Here is a 19,964-nt window from a genome sequence, read left to right as displayed (position 1 = left end):
CTCAATAAATTTGTCTATGAGTAGGGCAGTGGTAGAGGGTTTGTGCTAGGGACAAGGAGAGGGGTTGGGGGAAGCTGGCCAAATTCCTGGACCCCTGCCTGGAAGTGGGGTTGGGTCCGACTCTTGCTTCTCAGAATAAATCTGCCCTTGCTGCAGGCTTGCGTGCTTGAAAATGTGTTTTCACTGGGTTCTAGTTATGCAGGTGGAAGCACCAAATTAACTTTCTATATAGCTTTGGGTGAATTATTCTCTGCCTTCCTAATTTGTTAAATATAGGAGTGGAAGGGATGGAGGTGTGTACTGCAGGCTCCACCTAGTTGGATGATTATCAATTTCATACTGTAGCCAGGAGAAAGGAAATTCCTTAAAAATGATTGGAACAAAGGCTTGCTACTCCTATTCTGCCCAGCAGGTGGCAGGAAACGAATGCCCAACTGCGTCTGGCGCTGCTGGGAATAGAGCTGGGAAATCTGGTTGTGTGTACTCTAGAACCCAGGGAGGTTGGTAGTGTGCCTGCCCAGTCGGGCTCACAGAGTTTTCCTAATAATCTGACTAATGAGGCCGGCTAGGGAATTTGGACCAGATGCTTTCTGTTCAACAAATGTGGTAACATGGAATGATGGTGGGAGTTGAGGAGCCTGGCCAAGATCACAGGCTCTGAGAAGCTCAGGCATATAGCTAGTTACCCGTCACTCACCATCTGGGGCTTAAAATACCACCAGCAAACTTCCTACTAAACTGAGGTTTCTGCCACCTAAGTTTATATGCCACCAGTTTACAAGCCAATACCCAGAAGGACTTTCCGCAAAGGAAGCTGGTCTTTATGGTGAACCCAATTCTGTGTCCTTGTAGTTTCTGCCATTTGGGCCAAGTTCAGAGCCCTTAAGAACAAGGTCACACTGATTGAAATGCACACCAGGGGTCAGGCAGGGGAAATCTGAGTGATGAAGTGAGCCAGGCTGAAGAAGCCCTCCAGATAGAAGGGACTCTGGCAGCCTGCAGAATACATTCCGTTCCCTCAAGGCAGTTAGTGTGCACCAGTGCTACCTAGGATGTGAATCCGGTGGCACCAGAGGCTGTGACTTTTTTGAGTGAGTGAGAAGTGTGTTTGTTAAATGCTGGCATTGTATTCCAGATTTTTAAGACACTGCTGGTGAAATGGAAGATATTTCCATATTGAGTTGGACCTTCTGGCTATTCGTTTTTGGCCTCTGCCTTGGGATAAATCTTGGTTCTTATTTAAGACCTAGTAAATGCTGGACTATTTTTATCTGCTTCAGGATGGAAACACTGACGAACAGATAAGCAACTGATGGTGAACTGTCAATGTTTTGGGAGGAGTCACAGATCACCTCCCCTGCCTTTGCTGCCAATGCCTCCGTGATCCTGGTGACTTGCTCCTCTATGCTGTCAGCATTTGCATGTCAGGAGTGGACAGGATGCCTTTGGAGCTCTCCTCCAGCACTGAGGTACTGTGAGAAGGCGAGGAGGGAACTGAGCAGGAGAATCTGATCAAATCTGGGTAGTGGCTTTATTCGCACTGGCCAGAGAGAAAGCTTTTGTTTTCCTCTAGTGTGTAATGCTGGCTGGGTTCTGGCAAAGGTGGAGGCAGCCTTTGGAAGTACTCTGGGCCTACCATGCCATAGCCTCATCTGCTGGAGGCTGCATTCACAGTTTAGTCTATGCATATAGGCCTCCTGGAGTTGTGCAATGCACACTCTAGAGGCCTGGTACTTGTCAAATATTTTGGATGTGGCCTTCCCAAATAAGTGTCTCTTCAACAAATGTATTCCCTCTTTTAGCAGAAGGAAATGGAAAAAGCAATTGGCCCCTGGGAAAAAAGGGAAAATGCAAAGCAAATCCTAGAAATAGTTGTGTTTGGTCAGTTTCTCACTTAAATATTTTAGAGTCAGAGGGTAGGTATTCAGTGGATAGTAATGGAGGGAATGAAACTAGCAGTCCTTTAAGAAGTCCTATCTGGCTTGCTGTACCCAAGATCATTTCCTCTTCCAATGCAGATACTGAAGGATGGTTGGATCTTAACTCCCATGGACATCTTCTGTCTTCGAATGTCTGCCTTCTGCCTATGGTAAACTTCTGGAAGTTCACTGAATCAGATTGCTGATGTATAAGAAACATACTGATAGAAATCTATGCCTGTGTAATCATTTTATTCCCTGGCACTTGTGTAACAGGAACAAAACTTAAAGCTGCTTTGGCATCTGATCTAACCCTTGCCACAGTCCCCCATTATGCCCATTTAATCCATTTTACAGATGGAAAAACTGGAACCAGAAAGAGGCTAGCTCGAAGTCACTTACCAAACAGTGCTAAAGAATCATAGTCCTTTGACACTGCCCGTTGTAGCTGGGTAGACAGCTGTTTCAAATAGGTCAGTCTAGAGCCTTTCTGGGTGGCAGGTGTGTGGTGTGGCTTGACAGGCCACGGTGTACGTGTTCTTGACTGCCCTAATCTGTCACTGGAGGAACTTCTTGTCAGGCTCTCTGACTCTGAACAAAGACCTCTTTGTTCATTAGTTTGTTTATCCTTTTGCCAATTTCTTCAACAAATGCCTACTGCATGTTCACTATATATCAGGCATTGTGTTAGGCACCAGGGATAAAGCTCTGAGCAAAAACAGATATGGTCTCTCCCTTTATGGAGCTCATAATTCAGTGTAAGAGATGAGCATAAAACAATCACATCACTGAATATGTCATTATAAATCTAGGAAAATATTCAGAAGGAAAGAAACCAAGTTCAATTAGAACATGACCTTTGCTAGCACACAAAACATCCTTGTGCAGATTAGGAAAATAGCCCTCCCCCTCCAGGCATATGAAGCAGAATCCCTTTGTTTGGCTGACATTCCATGCCAGGCAGGACTTAGAGAAGAGTGCCTTGTTGGCCAGGGGCCCTTGCAAGATACAGCCTACACAGCCATACTTGACAGCCTTGCATAAGAATCTTCATATAGGACCTAGATCTTGTCTAGGGTATTAGGGAAAGATGCCTCAGCTGAGAACTGGAAAATGAGCGATTGGTCAAGACCAAGCAAAGTGCTTTGGAAGAGCAATCCAGGAGAGAATGAGATGAGTGTATGTTTGAGGGGCTAGGAAAAAAGCTGGGTGAGCAAAAGAGCAAAGGGGAGAAAAGTGAGTTCTTTCTCCTCCAGGGGAAGGACTCCTGGGGGAGTGGCTACTGGGCTGGGGCGTGGAGCCAGTTGCCTCCCTCAGGCTGCAGGCCCCACAGTGCATTTGCTGGCTGGGAACATTACATCTCAGTTAACAGGGTTTGGTGACTTTTCAAAGTTGCCTGCCAAATATTTCTTTATTCAATCCCTCATAAAGTGAGAGAATCCACTCTGGGGGAGGATCTTGCCTTACACCCCTTCCTTGGAGGTAGAAAGCAAAGGCCTGGGACCTAGACATTCTACTCAAAAGGCCTCATCTTTTGTGGAGCAATTCCCTTCTGGAACAAGCCCACGAAAAAATGTAGCCTTGCAGAAAACCCCAATAAATAGCTCTCAGCCTGGATGCTTAGTACACAGTCTGTTGTTATCTTGGCCCTATCATTCTGCGTCCAGGTGTAACCTGCTAATTTCTGTTGTGTTATGGTGGGAAGAGTGGTTCCTGTAGATCCAATCAGGGCATCATTTAATATGGGAGGGGAAGTTAGGACTTCTAGACTTTTAATCCCTATTCTGTGCCTGCCTTACCCATTGAGAAGGATGGTTCAGTGAAAAAAGTGTCACAGACAAGGGTGCCGGAAGCTCTTCCATTTACTGCCAGCTGCCCCTCCTGAGGCAGTGACCCAAAGGCCTACCTTGTGATGTCTTCGCTTCCTCCTGAATCGGAGCAGCTCTTTGTGCTGCCGAGACACAAAGTTGACAGCAGCGTACTCCAGCAGGGCTGAGAACACGAAGAGCAGGCACACCGCCATCCAAATGTCAATGGCTTTCACATAGGACACCTGGAGGGGGGTGGGGAGAACACAGGGCGGGGAGGGAAGGGCAGAGGAGAGTGAAATACTGAGTGTGGCGGAGTGTTTCCTGTGCCTCAGTGACTGCCCCCACCACCCAGCGGCTGCCCCCTCCTCAGCTGTGGTATTAAGGTGGAGAGTACGAGGGAAAACAGAAGACAAATGCATCACAACTGGACAGAAAATTGGAGGAAATGGAATATGATACCTGGAAGAGTATTAAAGAGCAGAGGATGGTGTATCTAGCATTATCATTAGGGAAACAGAATGGTATGTTTAGTCTTAAGAGTGATAGGAACAGAAAGTTGTACCTAGCATTACAAGTAAATAGAGGATGTTAGCAAAAATGGCAGAGTAAGAGCTCTGGAAATGCTCTCCTCTGTGAAGGCAACAAGAACACTAGCAAAAAAGCTCAGAATCTGCTTTTCCCGAACTCTTAATTAAACCAAAGCCTAACAGCAACCCTGCAAGCATTTAATTAAGAAAAGCAGCTGTATCTCAGAACAGCAGTTTGGGGCATTTTTTAAAAATACAACTTTTTTATTTTAAAATAATTCCACACTTACAAGAGTTGCATCTATAATAGTACAAATAACTTTTTTCCTGTACAGTTGAGAGCAAATTGCCAACATGATGCACCACTGCCTGTGCTAAAACTAGTGCATAATTGCTACAAGCAAGGACATTCTCCTACATAACCACTTTGAGGCATTTTTTTTAAAAGAGCTTTATTGAGATGTAATTCGTATATCATACCATTCAAGCATTTAAAGTGTACAACTCAGTGGTTTTTATACAGTTACAGAATTGTGCAACCATCACCGTAGTCAATTTTAGAATGTTTTCCTCATCTCAGAAAGAAACCTTGTACCTTTTGGCCATCATTTCCCTGATCCTGTGGTTCCCCTATCCTCAGTCCTAAGCAGTAATTAATCTGCTTTCTCTGTATCTCCATTCTGGGCATTTCATATGAATGGAATCATACAGTATGTGGCTTTTTATGCCTGGCTTCTTTCACTTAGCATAATGTTTTCAAAATTCACCTGTATTGTAGCATGTATCAGTATTTCATTCTTTTTTATGTCCAAGTAATATTCCATTACATGGATATACCATTTTGCTAATCCATTCATCAGTTGATAGACATTTGGGTTGTTTCTACCTTCTGGCTATTATGAATAATGCTGCATGAACATTTGTGTACAAGTTTTTGTGTAGACATATATTTTCACTTATTTTCTTGGGGTTTTGTTAAAACCTCCCTTACTCCTGTCCTTCATTCCCAACATCTTGCTAGCCTTGAAAACCAGTGTCCTGACAGTCATGGGGAGGAGCAGAACAGAGTTGCAGCTTCTTTAACACCCCATTCCCCAAGAATTGTCATTGTTTGACCCATCTTGTGGTTCACTGAAAGGCTGCCCTCACAAGGCTACCTTTATTTGACATGACTTGGAACTGGGCTGCTGTGAACAGCCTTTTTCCTGGGGTCATCTGTTGAAAACAAACAGTGGCGATTGTTGAATATCATATCAGCCTGAGGCAAGAGGAACAGTTGAGGCAAACAGGTCCATCAAAAGGCTTGAAAGGAAAACCTGAACAATGTTTTGTGTGCCTCAGTGACTGCCCCCATCACCCAACTGCTGCCTCTCCTCAGCTGAAATATTAGGGTGAAGAGTACAAGGGAAAACAGAAGAGAAATGCGTCAAGACTGGACAGAATATTGGGAGAAATGGAATATGGTACCTGGAAAAAATACTAAAGAGAAGAGGATGGTGATCTAACATTATCATTAAGGAAACAGAAATGTTATGTTTAGTCTAAGAGTGATAGGAACAGAATGTTGTACCTAATGTAAAGGTACATCTACCTAGAGATGTTCATAGGGGGCTTTAGAAAGCTCTGACATATTTCTGGGAATCTATGTGCATGCTTAGGTCTGTGTGCAAGCCCAGGGAAGACTCTGACCAATGTTGATGACCTGAAAAATCAGGAAGTGAATGCAAAGGCCAAGTCTTAAACTGATGGGCTGAGTGTTAAAGTTGTGTCCTAACCCACACACACAGCCCCTTGGCAAAGTCTGGGAGATTTACTATCTAGGCATATAAGGAAATCTCTAATTTTTAGCTAACCAACAAGCTTACTGAGCAGAGACTTCAGTGGCCCCACACAAGAAAGAATACAGACATTACAGAATTATTTCATAAAAGTTACTAAACAAACAACAACAAACCCTGAGGAGAGGGACAACCTGATTTTCGGAAATGTACATTACATTAGGTAAAATGTGTACTTTTCAACAAAGAATTATAAGATATGCAAAAAAACCATGAAAGTATGGTCCTGCAAAACATTGAATGTTTGTGTCCCCCCGCCCCCAATTCACATGTTGACATCTTGATCCCAGTGTGTTAGTGTTTGGAGGTGGGGCCTTTGGGAAGTAATTAGGTCATGAGGGTGGGTCTCATGAATGGGATTAGTGCCTTTATAAAAAGAGACCTTAGAACTAGTTAGCTGTTTTCCCACCATGTGAGGATACAATAAGTCCACAGGTTGTGACTATAAAAGAGTCCCAACCAGAGCCTGACTCTGCTGGTACCTTGATCTCAGACTCCCAATCTCTAAAACTTAGAAATAAATTTCTGCTGTTTTTAAGCTGCCCATTCTATGGTACTTTGTTTTAGCAGCCTATGTTGACTAAAAGAGGCCCATATATAGGAAAAAGGCAGCCTAATGAAGCTGCTCCTTAGGAAGCCCAGATGTTGGACTTAATACTTTAAGTCAGTTGTTTTTAAATAGGTTCAAAGAACTAAAGGGAATCATATTTAAACAATGAAATTGTGAGAACAGAAGTATCATTTGTATAGACTCTCATACAAAGTAGAGCATGAGATAGAAATGATAAAAAAGAACTAAACAAATTCTGGAGTTGAAAAGAATAAAATAAATTCAATAAAATAACTGAGCTGAAAATTTCATTAGAGAGGATCAACAGCATATTTGAATGGACAGAAGAAAGAATCAGTGAACTTGAGGAAGAATTGGTGAATTTGAGGTTATCCGGTCAGAGGAACAGAATGAAGAAAAATGAACAAAGCCTCAGAACCCTGTGGTCAACTATCAAGTGCACTAACATGTGTTTAATAGGTATTCCTGAAGGAGAGGAAAGAAGCTAAAAGAATATTTGAAGAAATAACTACCAAAAGTTTACCAAATTTGATGAAAAACACTAATGTATACACCTAGGAAGCCAAATGAACTCCAAGGAAGAAAAACTCAGTGAGTTCCCACTTAGACACATCATAATCACACTGTCAGGAGACAAAGACAGAGAGAATCTTGAAAGAAATGAGAGAATCAACTCATCATGTACAAGGGAGATTCAATATGATTAACAACTGATTTCTGTTAGAAACCACAAGTCCTAGAAGGTAGTGGGATGAAATTAAAGATGGCCTAAATAAACAAGAAGACATCCTGTGTTAATGGGTTGGAAGACTTAATATTGTTAAGATGGCGTACTCCCCAAGTTCATCTACAGACTCAAGGCATTTTTAATCAAAATTTCTTTTTTCTGCAAAAATTGACAAACTGATTTTAAAATTCATATTTAAGTTCCTATGGAAATGAAAGGGACCCACAATAGCCAAAATAATCTTTAAAAAGAACAAAGTTGGAAGACTCACACTTCTCATTTTCAAAACTTACTACAAAGCTATGGTAATCAACAGAGTGGTACTGGTATAGGAATGACATATAGATCAGTGGAATAGATTTGGGAATCCAGAAATAAACCCATACATCTATTGTATTGATTTTTGATGAAAGTGTAAATTTATGGAGGGAAAGAATAGTCTCAACAAATGGTGCTGTGACAACTGGATATCCACATGCAAAAGAATGATATCCCTTCATCCCACACAAAAATAGATAAAAATGGATCAAAACCTAAATTCAGAGCTAAATTATAAAACTCTTAGGAAAAAACATGTGTAAATCTTCATGACCTTGGATTAGGCATTACTTTCTTAAATATACTAAAAGCACAAGCAACAAAAGAAAAAATAGATAAATTTGACTTTATCAAAATTAAAAACTTGTGTATAAAGGATATTATCAATGAAGTGAAAAGACAACCTACAGAATAGGAGAAAATATTGGCAAATCATATATCTGATAAGGGTTTAAAATCTACAATTTACAAATAGCTATTACAACTCACTGATGAAAAGATAAATGCCCCAATTAAAAAGTGGAAAAAGACTTGAAGGGATATTTCTCCAAAGAAGATCTAGAAATGGCCAATAAGCACATGAAAAGAGTGCTCAACATTATTAGTCATTAGGAAAATGCAAATCAAAATCACAGTGAGATACCACTTCACATTCACTCAGATGTCCACAGTCAAAAAGACAGGTAATAATAAGCATTGGTTGAGATGTGGAGAAATCAGAACTCTAGTGGTATTATAAAATGATTAAGCTACTTTGGGAAATAATTTGGCAAAGAGTTAAGCATATAGTTACTGTATGACCCAATAATTTTGCTTGTAGTTATATATCTATGAGAGTTGAAAACATATGTCCACATAAAACTTGCACACAGATGTTCATAACAGCATTATTTATAAGAAACAAAAAGTAGAAATAACCCAAATGTCCATCAACTGGTGAACAGACAAAATGTGATATATCCATACTATGGAATATTATTCAGCAATAAAAAGGAATGAAGTACCAATACATTACACAACATGGATGAACCTCAAAAACATTAAATGAAAGAAACCAGTCACAGAAGTGTCCAGGCTGTAAGATTCCACTTACATGAGAGGCCCAGGGTAGGCAAGTCCATACAGGTAGAAAGTAGATCAGTGGTGCCAGAGGCTCGTTGGAGTGGGAAACAAGAAGAGACTGTTGATGAGTATTGGGGTTTCTTTTTGGGGTGATAAAAATGTTCTGGAATTAGATAGTGGTGAGCATGTACAACTTTGTGAATATACTAAATGCCACTGAATTTTACTCTTTAAAGTGAATGGAAGAAACAGACAACTTTCTAGAAAAATACAACCTTCCAAGGCTGACCCAGAAAGAAACAGAAAATATGAAAAGAACAATTACCAGCAACAAAATTGAATTGGTAATCAAAAAACTACCTAAGAACAAAACCCCTGGACCAGATGGCTTCACTGTTGAATATTATCAAACATTTAGTGAAGACCTAATACCCATCCTCCTTAAAGTTTTCCAAAAAGTAGAAGAGGAGAGAATACTCCCAAACTCATTCTATGAGGCCAGCATCACTTTAATACCAAAACCAGGCAAAGATACCAGAAAAAAGAAAATTACAGACCAGTATCCCTGATGAACATAGATGCAAAAATACTCAACAAAATATTAGCAAGCTGAATTAAAAAATACATCAAAAAGATCATCCATCATGATCAAGTAGGATTTATTCCAGGGATGCAAGGATGGTACAACATTAAAAAATCCATCAACATCTTCCACCACATCAAAAAGGATAAAAACCACATGATCAACAGCACAATGCCCCAACTTCTGTGGGGCGCAGCGAAGGCAGTTCTAAGAGGAAAGTATATAACAATCCAGGCCTATTTAAAGAAGGAAGAACAATCCCAAATGAATAGTCTAAATTCACAATTATTAAACTGGAAAAAAAAGAACAAATGAGGCCCAATGTCAGTAGAAGGAGAGATATAATAAAGATCAGAAAAGAAATAAATAAAATGGAGAAGAATAAAACAATAGAAAAAATTAGTGAAACCAAGAGGTAGTTCTTTGAGAAAATAAACAAAATAGACTTATCAAGAGAAAAAGAGAATCTACACACATAAACAGAATCAGAAATGAGAAAGGAAAAATCACTATGTACACCACAGAAATACAAAGAATTATTAGAGAATACAATGAAAAATTATATGCTAACAAACTAGATAACTCTAGAAGAAATGGACAACTTTCTAGAAAAATACAACCTTCTAAGACTGATTCAGGAAGAAACAAAATCTAAACAGACCAATTACCAGCAATGAAATTGAATTGGTAATCAAAAACTACCCAAGAACAAAACCACCAGATCAGATGGATTCACTGCTGAATTTTATCAGACATTTAGAGAAGATACAATACCCATTCTCCTTAAAGTTTTCCAAAAAATAGAAGAGGAGGGAATACTCCCAAACTCATTCTATGAGACCAGCATCACTCTAATACCAAAATCAGGTAAAGACACCACAAAAAAAGAAAACTACAGACCAATATCTGTCATGAATATACATGCAAAATATTTTTGTTGAGTATTCTCAACAAAATATTAGCGAATAAAACCGAATTAAAAAATACATCAAGAGGATCATACACCACGATCAAGTGGAATTCATCTCAGGGATGCAAGGTTGGTACAACATTCGAAAATCCATCAACATCATCCACCACATCAACAAAAAGGAGGACAAAAATCACATGATCCATCTCCATAGATGCTGAAAAAGCATTAGACAAAATTCAACGTAGATTCGTGACAAAAACTCTCAACAAAGTGGGTACAGAGGGCAAGTACCTCTGCATAATAAAGGCCATATATGAAAAACCCACAGCCAATATCATACTTAACAGCGAGAAACTCAAAGCTTTTCCTCTAAGATCAGGAGCAAGACAAGGATGCCCACTCTCCCCACTTCAATTCAACATAGTACTGGAGGTCCTAGCCATGGCAATCAGAGAACACAAAGAAATACAAGGCATCCAGATTGGTAAGGAAGATGCCAAACTGTCACTGTATGCAGATGACATGATATTGTACATAAAAACCCTAAAGAATCCACTCCAAAACTATTAGATCTTAATTCAGCAAAGTTGCAGGATACAAAATTAATACACAGAAATCTGTTACATTCCTATACACTAACAATGAACTAGCAGAAAGAGAAATTAGCAAAACAATTCCATTCACAATTATATTAAAAAGAATAAATTACCTAGGAATAAACCTAACCAAGGAAGTGAAAGACCTATATTCTGAAAGCTACAAGACACTCATGAGAGAAATTAAAGAAGATACCAATAAATGGAAACACATCCCATGTTCATGGATAGGGAGAATTAATATCGTCAAAATGGCCATCCTGCCTAAAGCAATATGCAGATTCAATGCAATCCCTATCAAAATACCAAAAGCATTCTTCAGCAAACTAGAGCAAATCGTTCTAAAATTCATATGGAACCACAAAAGACCCCAAATAGCCAAAGCAATCCTGAGAAGGAAGAATGAAGTGGGGGGATTTTGCTCCCCGACTTCAAGCTCTACTACAAAGCCACAGTAATCAAGACAATTTGGTAGTGGCACAAGAACAAACCCATAGACCAGTGGAACAGAATAGAGAGTCCAGATATTAACCCAAGCATATATGGTCAATTAATATATGATAAAGGAGCCATGGATATACAATGGGAGAAACGACAGCCTCTTCAACAGCTGGTGTTGGCAAAACTGGACAGCTACATGCAAGAGAATGAAACTGGATCATTGTCTAACCCCATACACAAAAGTAAACTCGAAATGGATCAAAGACCTGACTGTAAGTCATGAAGCCATAAAGCTCTTAGAAAAAAACATAGGTAAAACTCTCTTGAACATAAACATGAGCAACTTCTTCATGAACATATCTCCCCGGGCATTAGAAACAAAAGCAAAAATGAACAAGTGGGACTAAACCAAACTAAAAAGCTTCTGCACAGCAAAGAACACCATCAGTAGAACAAAAAGGCATCCTACAGTATGGGAGAATATATTCATAAATGACATATCCGATAAGAGCTTGACATTCAAAATATATGAAGAGCTCACACACCTCAACAAAAAGCAAATAAACCAATTAAAAAGTGGGCAGAGGATCTGAACAGACACTTCTCCAAAGAAGAAATTTAGATGGCTAACAGACACATGAAAAGATGCTCCACATCGCTAATCATCAGAGAAATGCAAAGTAAAACCACAATGAGATACCACCTCACACCGGTTAGGATGGCCAACATAGAGAAGAACAGGAACGACAAATGCTGGCGAGGATGTGGAGAAAGGGGAACCCTCCTACACTGCTGGTAGGAATGTAAATTAGTTCTACCATTGTGGAAAGCAGTGTAGAGCTTCATCAAAAAACTAAAAATATAAATACCATTTTACCCAGGAATTCCACTCTTAGGAATTTACCCTAAGAATGCAGGAGTCCAGTTTGAAAAAGACAGATGCACCCCTATGTTTATCACAGCAGTATTTATAGTAGCCAGAATATGGAAGCAACCTAAGTGTCCATCAGTAGATGAATGGATAAAGAAGAAGTGGTACATATACACAATGGAATACTATTTGGCCCTAAGAAAGAAACAAATCCTACCATTTGCAACAACATGGATGGAGCTTAAGGGTATTATGCTCAGTGAAATAAGCCAGGTGGAGAAAGACAAGTGCCAAATGATTTCCCTCATTTGTGGAGTATAACAAGGAAGCAAAACTGAAGGAACAGAATAGCAGCAGACTCAGAGACTCCAAGAAGGAACTAGTGGTTACTAGAGGGGAGGGGTGTGGGAGGACGGGTGGGGAGGGAGGGAGAAGGGGATTGTGGGATATCATGATTAGTGCACATGGGTGTGTGGAATCACAGGGATGTCAGTGTAGCACAGAGAAGACAAGTAGGGATTCTGTGGCTTCTTACTGTACTGATGGGCAGTGACTGTAGTGGGGTGTGATGGGATGTGATAATAAGGGTGAATGTAGTAACCACATTGTTTTTCTTGTGACACCTTCATAAGAGTGTATATCAATGATACCTTAATAAAATAAATAAATAAATAAAAATACCCCCCCTCCACACACAAAAAAAATTGAAAGGAATATGAGGTTGAGTGTTAATAGCAAATGGAGTTGTATATCAAATCTAATTTTAACCACAAGTGGAACAGAATATTGAGCCCAGTATAAATTCTAAGTGACGGAGAGTGTGGTATCAATATGCTAATATAGAGAGTGGAGTAGAATGTTGACTCTGACATAAGGAAAAGGGAGCAGAATTTATGTCAGTTGTTACAGTTGAACAGAGCAGAATGTGTTGTCTGGTGGTAATAGGAAACAGAGAATTTGTTTTCAAGCATTTATAGTGAATGTTGCAGAAAACGAAGCCTAGTGTTAATAATGCAAAGGACAGATTGTTGAGTTGCTATTGTAAGGGTGAATGGAGAGAGTGGTGTCCTGTGTTGATGACAAATGAAGCAAAATGTCATGTCTCACATTAAAAGGTAATGGAACAGTCAATGTCATGAAAACAAAACATGGAGAGACTATTTTAGATTAAAAGAGCAACCATAAGCAATGTGAATCTTTTTTGATCCTTGATTGGGTCCCTCATCATGTTTACTGATGACTTTTTTTGACAATTGGGAAAATTTAAATAAAGGTGCTATATTAGATGATATTGTGGAATAAATTATGATTCAGTAGTTATTGATATATAAATGATACATAATACATTGACATTCAATTTATAGATAGTAATTATTATTAAATTAATGTCAATTTCAGATGTGATACTTCCAGTGTGATCCTTATTCCTTATTTAGAGGTGAACTGTCATGATGTCTGTAACCTTCAGATGATTCAGCCAAAATTGCATCTGTTTACCTATGTATTTACCTACCTACCTACCTATCTATCTATATATAGAGAAAGATAAAGTAAATGTGCAAGATGATAACAATTGGAATCCAGGTGAAGGGTATTAGGGCATACATTGTATATTCTTTCAACTTTTCTGTTTTAAAACAAAAGTTACATGCAGCGTCTGTTGGAAATGGTACAGAATGTTGCATTTAGCATAAGGCTGAAGGAAGCCAAGTATGGTGTCTGGCACTAATAGTGGAGCAGAATGTTGTGTCTAGTGTTGAGTGAATAAAGCAAAATGTGGCTCAGATGACAGCAGTGAGTGCAGTAGAATGCAGTGCCTGGCATTAAAAGAGAGTAAAGCAGAATGAGGCATCGAGCATTCACAGTAAAGGGAGCAGAATGTGGTACCTCAGATATGGGCAAATGGAGGAGTATGTGGTGTCTGGCATTAATAGTAAATGAAGCAGGGCATTAATATCTAGTGTTAAAAGTAAATTAAACAGAAGGTGAGGTTAACAGTATAAGGCACAGAATGTTGCATTTATTGTAAGGGTGACTGGAAGAGAATTAGTGTTTGGGGTCAGTAATGAATGAAGTGGAATTCTGTGTCTGGTATTAGAAAAATGGAACAGAAGGTTGTGTCTAGCATAGAGTGAATGGAGCAGGATGTGTATCTGGCATTAATAGTGAATGGAGTGAAATGGTATGTCTTGTGTAAATAGTGAATGGAGCAGAATATGGTTCAAGAGTTAATAGTGAATGTAGCAGAATGTGCTGTTTTAGCTTAGAAATGTCAGAGATTGAAGTAGGTGCAGAAAAGGGTTAACATAGCAGACATGAAGCTGCTCTCTTACAAGCGACCTGCTTGCAAGGTTGGCCCTTGGTTGATATCTGGGAACTTGGATTTTGGGAGTGTTCCCACTTTCTCTAACTGATAAGGGTCCTTGACTACTTGTGCAAACAATGTGGCTTATGCTGAACATCAGCTTTCCTTTTGGGAGTCTAGAATTTTGGGTTTGTACTAGGCAGAGGGTACTGGCATGATCAGCACCCAGTAAAAACCTTCAATACTACATATTAAATGAATCTCAAAACAATTTCTCTCTCTCTGCAGAAACAATACACTCATGAGGCTGCCTGTGTGTTACTGGGTTGAGAATGGGCTCTGTGTGGTCCCTCACGGGAGGCAGAGAGCAAGGAGGCCTGCAGTGGGTTCCTCTAGATGCCACTCATTTCCTTTCCTTTACCATCCAGCTGTGTGTCCTTAATACATCACTGTAAGCAGTCTGAGCTGTGAATGCATGAAGCACTGAATCCTTGAGTCCTTTCAAAGCTCTGAATGTTGGGGTGGTCTTGAAGACCTCCAACACAACATGTCTACCATTAATGGTCAGAGGAGTGGGATGTTGTATTTAGCACAAAAAGTGAATGCAGGAGGAGGTGGAGTTGCACTAATAGCAAATGAAGTGGAATATGTCTAATATTGGTTGAGAATGGACCATAATGTGGAGTGTGGCAACTGCACAGAACATAACTATGAGTCTGGGGGAGAGACTGGATGGACCAGAATGCTGGATCCTGCCAAGTGTGGTAGGTAAGAAATACTAATTCTCTGTGCTCCCTTTATCTCAGGCAAGGTAGGGAGATGAGTGTGCTCCTCACCTGTCCAGGTGTTCTGTGCTCTCAGGCAGCAGGCCTTACCTTGGGCAGGGACGCCCGGGAGCCAGAGCTCTGGGTGGTCATGGTGAGCACGGTGGTGATGCCCAGGCCCACGCGGGCGGGTGCGGCATCCATGTTGATCCAGAAGGAGATCCACGAGAGGATGACGATGAGCAGGCTGGGGATGTACATCTGGATCAGGTAGTAGCCCATCTGGCGCTCCAGGTGGAACCGCGCCTCGATGCACGTGAATTTGCCTGCAAGAAATGGCCATGGGAAGGCAAAGTAGCTCGGTGGGCAGGAACAAGGCCTTGAGGTCAGAACAGCCTTGGCTGGAGTCCTGGCTCAGCCTCACACCAGCTGTGTCCTTAGGCAAGTATCTGAACCTCTCTGTTTCCATTTCCTTATGAACAGCAAATCGGGGATCATGGTAATAATCATCTCCCCTACCCCACGCGGTCACTATGATGGTAAAGTGGGACGATGCCTGTAAAAAACTGGGGCTGGCCTCACACGCCAGGAGTGCTGTGGAATGCCAGCTGCCGGCGTCCTCATCACCGCTGTGTTGTTGCCCAGAGTGAGCCTAAGAGGACTGTTCTTTACCCCTCTGCCAGTTGCTCTCCCAAAGCGTGACTTGAACCCATTACTTCCTCTTGTAAAGCCTTTCTTTCCTTCCCTCTCCTCATACAAGAAAGTCCCCATTACATACAGGGAAAAGTGCCAACTCTTCAGTGTGCTGGACAGTGAGCACTGCCCAGTTTCCCACCCCATTTCCCTTCTCTCCTCACCCTGATCATGCCCCCTCCACTCCATCTCTTGCCTTGGGCACGTTCTGCATTTTCACTTCTGAGCTTTTGATCCTGCTAATCCCTCTGCCTGGAATGCCCTTACGCCTTCAACAGCCAAAGAGGTCCTCCTTCTCTGGGGCAGTTTAACAGTGAAGTCTCTGCCAGGCAGACCTCTGCCCCCCACCCCCTCCATATGCTCCTCCATTCTGGTCAGTTCTATGATCAGAGCCTGTAAGGCATAATACAGGGAGTGACAGGCAGGTCCGTCCTCCTCTGTCCTCTGCCCTGGACACTGGGTGGTGTGTCTCCTCCCCATCTGTGTCCCTGGAACTGGGACGGGGCCAGTCCCAGGGTGGGGTCTCTGCTCTTGTCCACGGAAGCACAGCTACTAGGAATTTCCCAGTGCTCCCTGGACTGTGTGCGCCACATGGGCAAGACCTTGGCCTTTCCTCCTTGTGTCCACAGGGCCAGGCACAGAACCCAGCTCTCACTTAAATGTGAAGAGCAAATGAGATCATGAATGAGAGACACTGTATAAACAATAAAGGGCTGTGGTATGTGAGAGTCAGTTGTGATTGATTCATTCATTGCTCTCATGGCTGCTAATGGGAGTACCATTATTTCTCTCTTAGTTTCAGCTTGCCCAGGGATGAAGAGAGTGTCTTTGGAGGTTCTGAGACCTCTCTGAGGTCCATCACCCAGGAAGGGGCAGCTGTTCTAAACTGACCAGAACCCAGGCTGCCTGCCCTTTTTCTGGGTCTTCTACTTGCACCAGAGCCCACAGTGGTTTCTCTCAATTCCTCTCCTTCACCAAATCCTCTCCTTGGTCCCTGTCTTCAGCTTATTTTATGCCTCCACTCTACCCAGCTGGGTTCAAACAGCAGCCTCCTACCCATCCCTCCAGCTGTCATACTGACTGATGGATTCTTCCACATGCTTCCATGAGCTCCTTTCCAGCCTGAGACAGGGCATGCAAAGCCAGTTGTGAGCTGGCCCCAGTTCATTCCTATATCCAGTCTTCCAACAAATGCTGTGCTGGGCATGGGTGATAGAGAGCTAAGCTGGACGGTCATAGTTTTCCACCCTCTCCTAGCTCACAGTTTAGTGGACCCTTTCCAATTTCACTGTTTACTGATCTTCAGTGTGACCTCTTAGCTCCCTCCTGCTAAGGTCTGACGTGAGCATTCTCTGTACTTTACTGTTGCCCTCTCAGTTATGCTGGCTACTCTATATCTGTGCCACTGCCAGTACCCTCCTAACAGCAGCTCCTCCCTTCTGCCCTAGGAATAGGGTCCGTTTTGAGTTGGGCATGTTGCTCCCTGGAATAACGACCATCTCCCAGGTTCTCTTGACATGCAGTGTGGCCTAAGCTTCAGTTGCTTGCCCCATGAGGCGCAGTAAGAGTGTCAGAGCCACTTGTTGGTTTCAAAGACTATTCTCTTAACCACTAGGCAATCAATACAGAGCTATGTCCATCATGGGTGCCTCATAAGATCTGTTGAATCAAAAATCGAGAAGATGTTTGAAATGACCCGCAGCCCTGGTTGGGCAGGACCCGAGGAGGGTGACCCCTTCCGCCTACCTGTGTTGTAGTGCTTGGTGCAGTATCTCAGGTCCTTCTCCTCCTTCAGGATAAACTGGGGCAGCGTTAGTCCATCTGCCACCTGCACAGCTCCCTGCTCCTGCCACTCAAAGATGAGGTCATTCATGGTGTATCCAACTGCCGTGGGATCAGAAGAGGGAGCAGTCACCTCCCAGAAGCACTTATTTGAAGCGTGTCAGGGATGGTTAGGGTTAGAGACTGAGAAGCATCAGACACTTGATGGAACTCATGAGACCATGTTGCTCTTGCACAAAGGAGATTACAACTGCTTTACTTGTTTACATCTACACCCCAGCCCTTCTACCTCTCTTCCTGCCACCCTCCCGGCAACCTACCTGAGCTTGTCCTCTTGCCCCCACCCACTGCCCCTGTGGTGGCATCCAGTTGACATCTGCTCTTCTTGCCTACACATCCTCCTCACAAGCTCCCTCTTTGCTCACAGTGGATTTTCCTGGGGAATGACCACATGATCATTGTGGTAGGATTATCAGTTGGGAACCAAGGTGTGAGATAGTGATTCAACTAGACCAGTCAGACTGTGCCCCAGGACTGATTCTTGAGTGAAGTGACAGAAGGTTCAGAGCTGGCTGCTGCTGATTCCCCTCGGGGGTGGCGCTCCAAGGGGATGGTCCATTAGTTCCTGCTGTCTAAGTGCTTTGCACTGATGCCTATAATTTTAGTTTCTTCTTCTTCAAATCCATGAGGAACCCCCATGTCCTTCCATTTAATTCCATTTTTAAAATTAGATCGGTTTCTCTGTTTGCAATTAAAGCATTCAGCTTGGAAGAGATCCTATCCGTTAAAATCCTGGTTCACTTGTGATCTCCATAAAGCCTTCTCCGATACCCTCTCTCCCTCCTAATTGGAAGGAAGCAGTCTTTCTGCCATGGGGCAGCAGCATTTTGTACTTCTAATAAAACAACACTTGCTGCTGTGGGTTAGTTATTTGTGCAGCCAGTCGTCTCTCTCCCCTGCTGGAGTGAATACCCCTGTGAGTTCAAGGACCTTGACTTACTCAAGCTATTACCTCTCTATTCCTGGAGAGCATGTTCACACAAGGGACACGGAACTGTGCCTCTTTGGAGACTGCTGCTGGCTCCAAAGCTGGCCTAGTTAGACAGTGTAGGAGAAGTTGCATTTCTAATGCATTTTCTAAGAGAAAAGCCCCCCATCTGCTATTTTGGGCTATTGTACTAATCTCCTGCAGTCCAGTGGTTGGGAGCCGCTGTGTGGGAATTCCTGCCAGTCCCATAGGTAAAGGGAAATCTAGTTCTTTTTCATGCAAAGGACTCACAGCTTTCCAGTTGCATGATGCATGTCTGGACATCCATGGGGAAATTCTTCAAGTCCATGGGGCAGGCCAGGGTCAGGGTGATTCTAGAAAGAGAAGGGTGTTGAATGATGCTGGACCTATAAACCAGGGAAGCTGGCCTCCGTTGTATTTACTACCAGAAAATCGGTTATCTAGGAGAGGTCACAGAGGTTAGGGAACTAGTGTTTATTGAAATACTACATGTGTATTTCCACATTCTACATATGGAAATGGAGGCTCAGAGAGAGAAAGTAGTTGCCTAAAGTCACACAGAGACATTGGAACTTCTGGGTTTCTTTGGAGTCTGTGTGGCTTCCAGAGCCCTGCCTTTAGCAAGGTGCCTGAAAGCCAGGCAGATGGGCAGCCCCCAGGCCTGTCCCCATGCCTGCTCCTCGGCAGCGCCCTCAGGTGGGGGCAGTGCCTCAGCAGCCCCAGTCCCTTGGCACTCCAGGCACACCTCAGCACATGCTGAGTTCCTGGCTGCCTCCCTTCATATACTGGGCTCATTAAAAGTTATTTCAAAGAGGCCCCATCCTTCTGGGTGTCCAAACACAACTGGCTCACATCTGTGGGCTCATGCTGGGGTCAGCTGGGAAGTGGTGTGTGCCCCGGGCTAGCTGTTTATTTTGGGTTGTTCGACCCCTGCAGAGGCTGTAGCGTCAGAGCCAGAGGGAGTCCCCTTAACAGAAGTGAGGTCAGCAGCTCAGGCTGGGATACAAGGCTTCAGCTCGAAAGGCTTTGCCAACATCTGAGCACCTGCTGCAAAGAATGGAGAAGACAGGCTCTCAGAGCCCCGCACGTCTTAGAGCATCAGGCCAACTCCGTCATTTGGCAGGTGAGAAAACCGGGGTACAGAGGACAGGTAGGGACTCCTGTAAGGTCACACAGCAAGCTGATGGCACAGCCAGGATTCAAAACCACCCCTCCTGGCCTTTGGCTCGGAGCT

At 42.6% G+C, this 19,964-nt stretch overlaps 1 protein-coding gene across 1 annotated transcript in view; it reads right to left on the bottom strand.

Moving 5' to 3' along the window:
• Positions 1-3,526: 3,526 nt before the first annotated feature.
• The window catches only part of LOC118909027 (glycine receptor subunit alpha-1), a 42,147-nt gene continuing 25,709 nt past the window's right edge, over positions 3,527-19,964 (bottom strand). The window contains exons 4-7 of the mRNA XM_036879096.2: positions 19,001-19,083; positions 17,686-17,823; positions 15,358-15,572; positions 3,527-3,972 (exon numbers count right to left, since the gene is read on the bottom strand). Coding sequence (XP_036734991.2) covers positions 3,751-3,972; positions 15,358-15,572; positions 17,686-17,823; positions 19,001-19,083 — 658 coding nt within the window. The 3' untranslated portion in view covers positions 3,527-3,750. The remainder of the gene's footprint in view (positions 3,973-15,357; positions 15,573-17,685; positions 17,824-19,000; positions 19,084-19,964) is intronic.

This window comes from Manis pentadactyla, chromosome 2 (genome assembly GCF_030020395.1).
Source record: "Manis pentadactyla isolate mManPen7 chromosome 2, mManPen7.hap1, whole genome shotgun sequence".
In the NCBI taxonomy this organism is placed as follows: domain Eukaryota; kingdom Metazoa; phylum Chordata; class Mammalia; order Pholidota; family Manidae; genus Manis; species Manis pentadactyla.
This window is presented reverse-complemented; position numbering and strand designations above follow the sequence as displayed.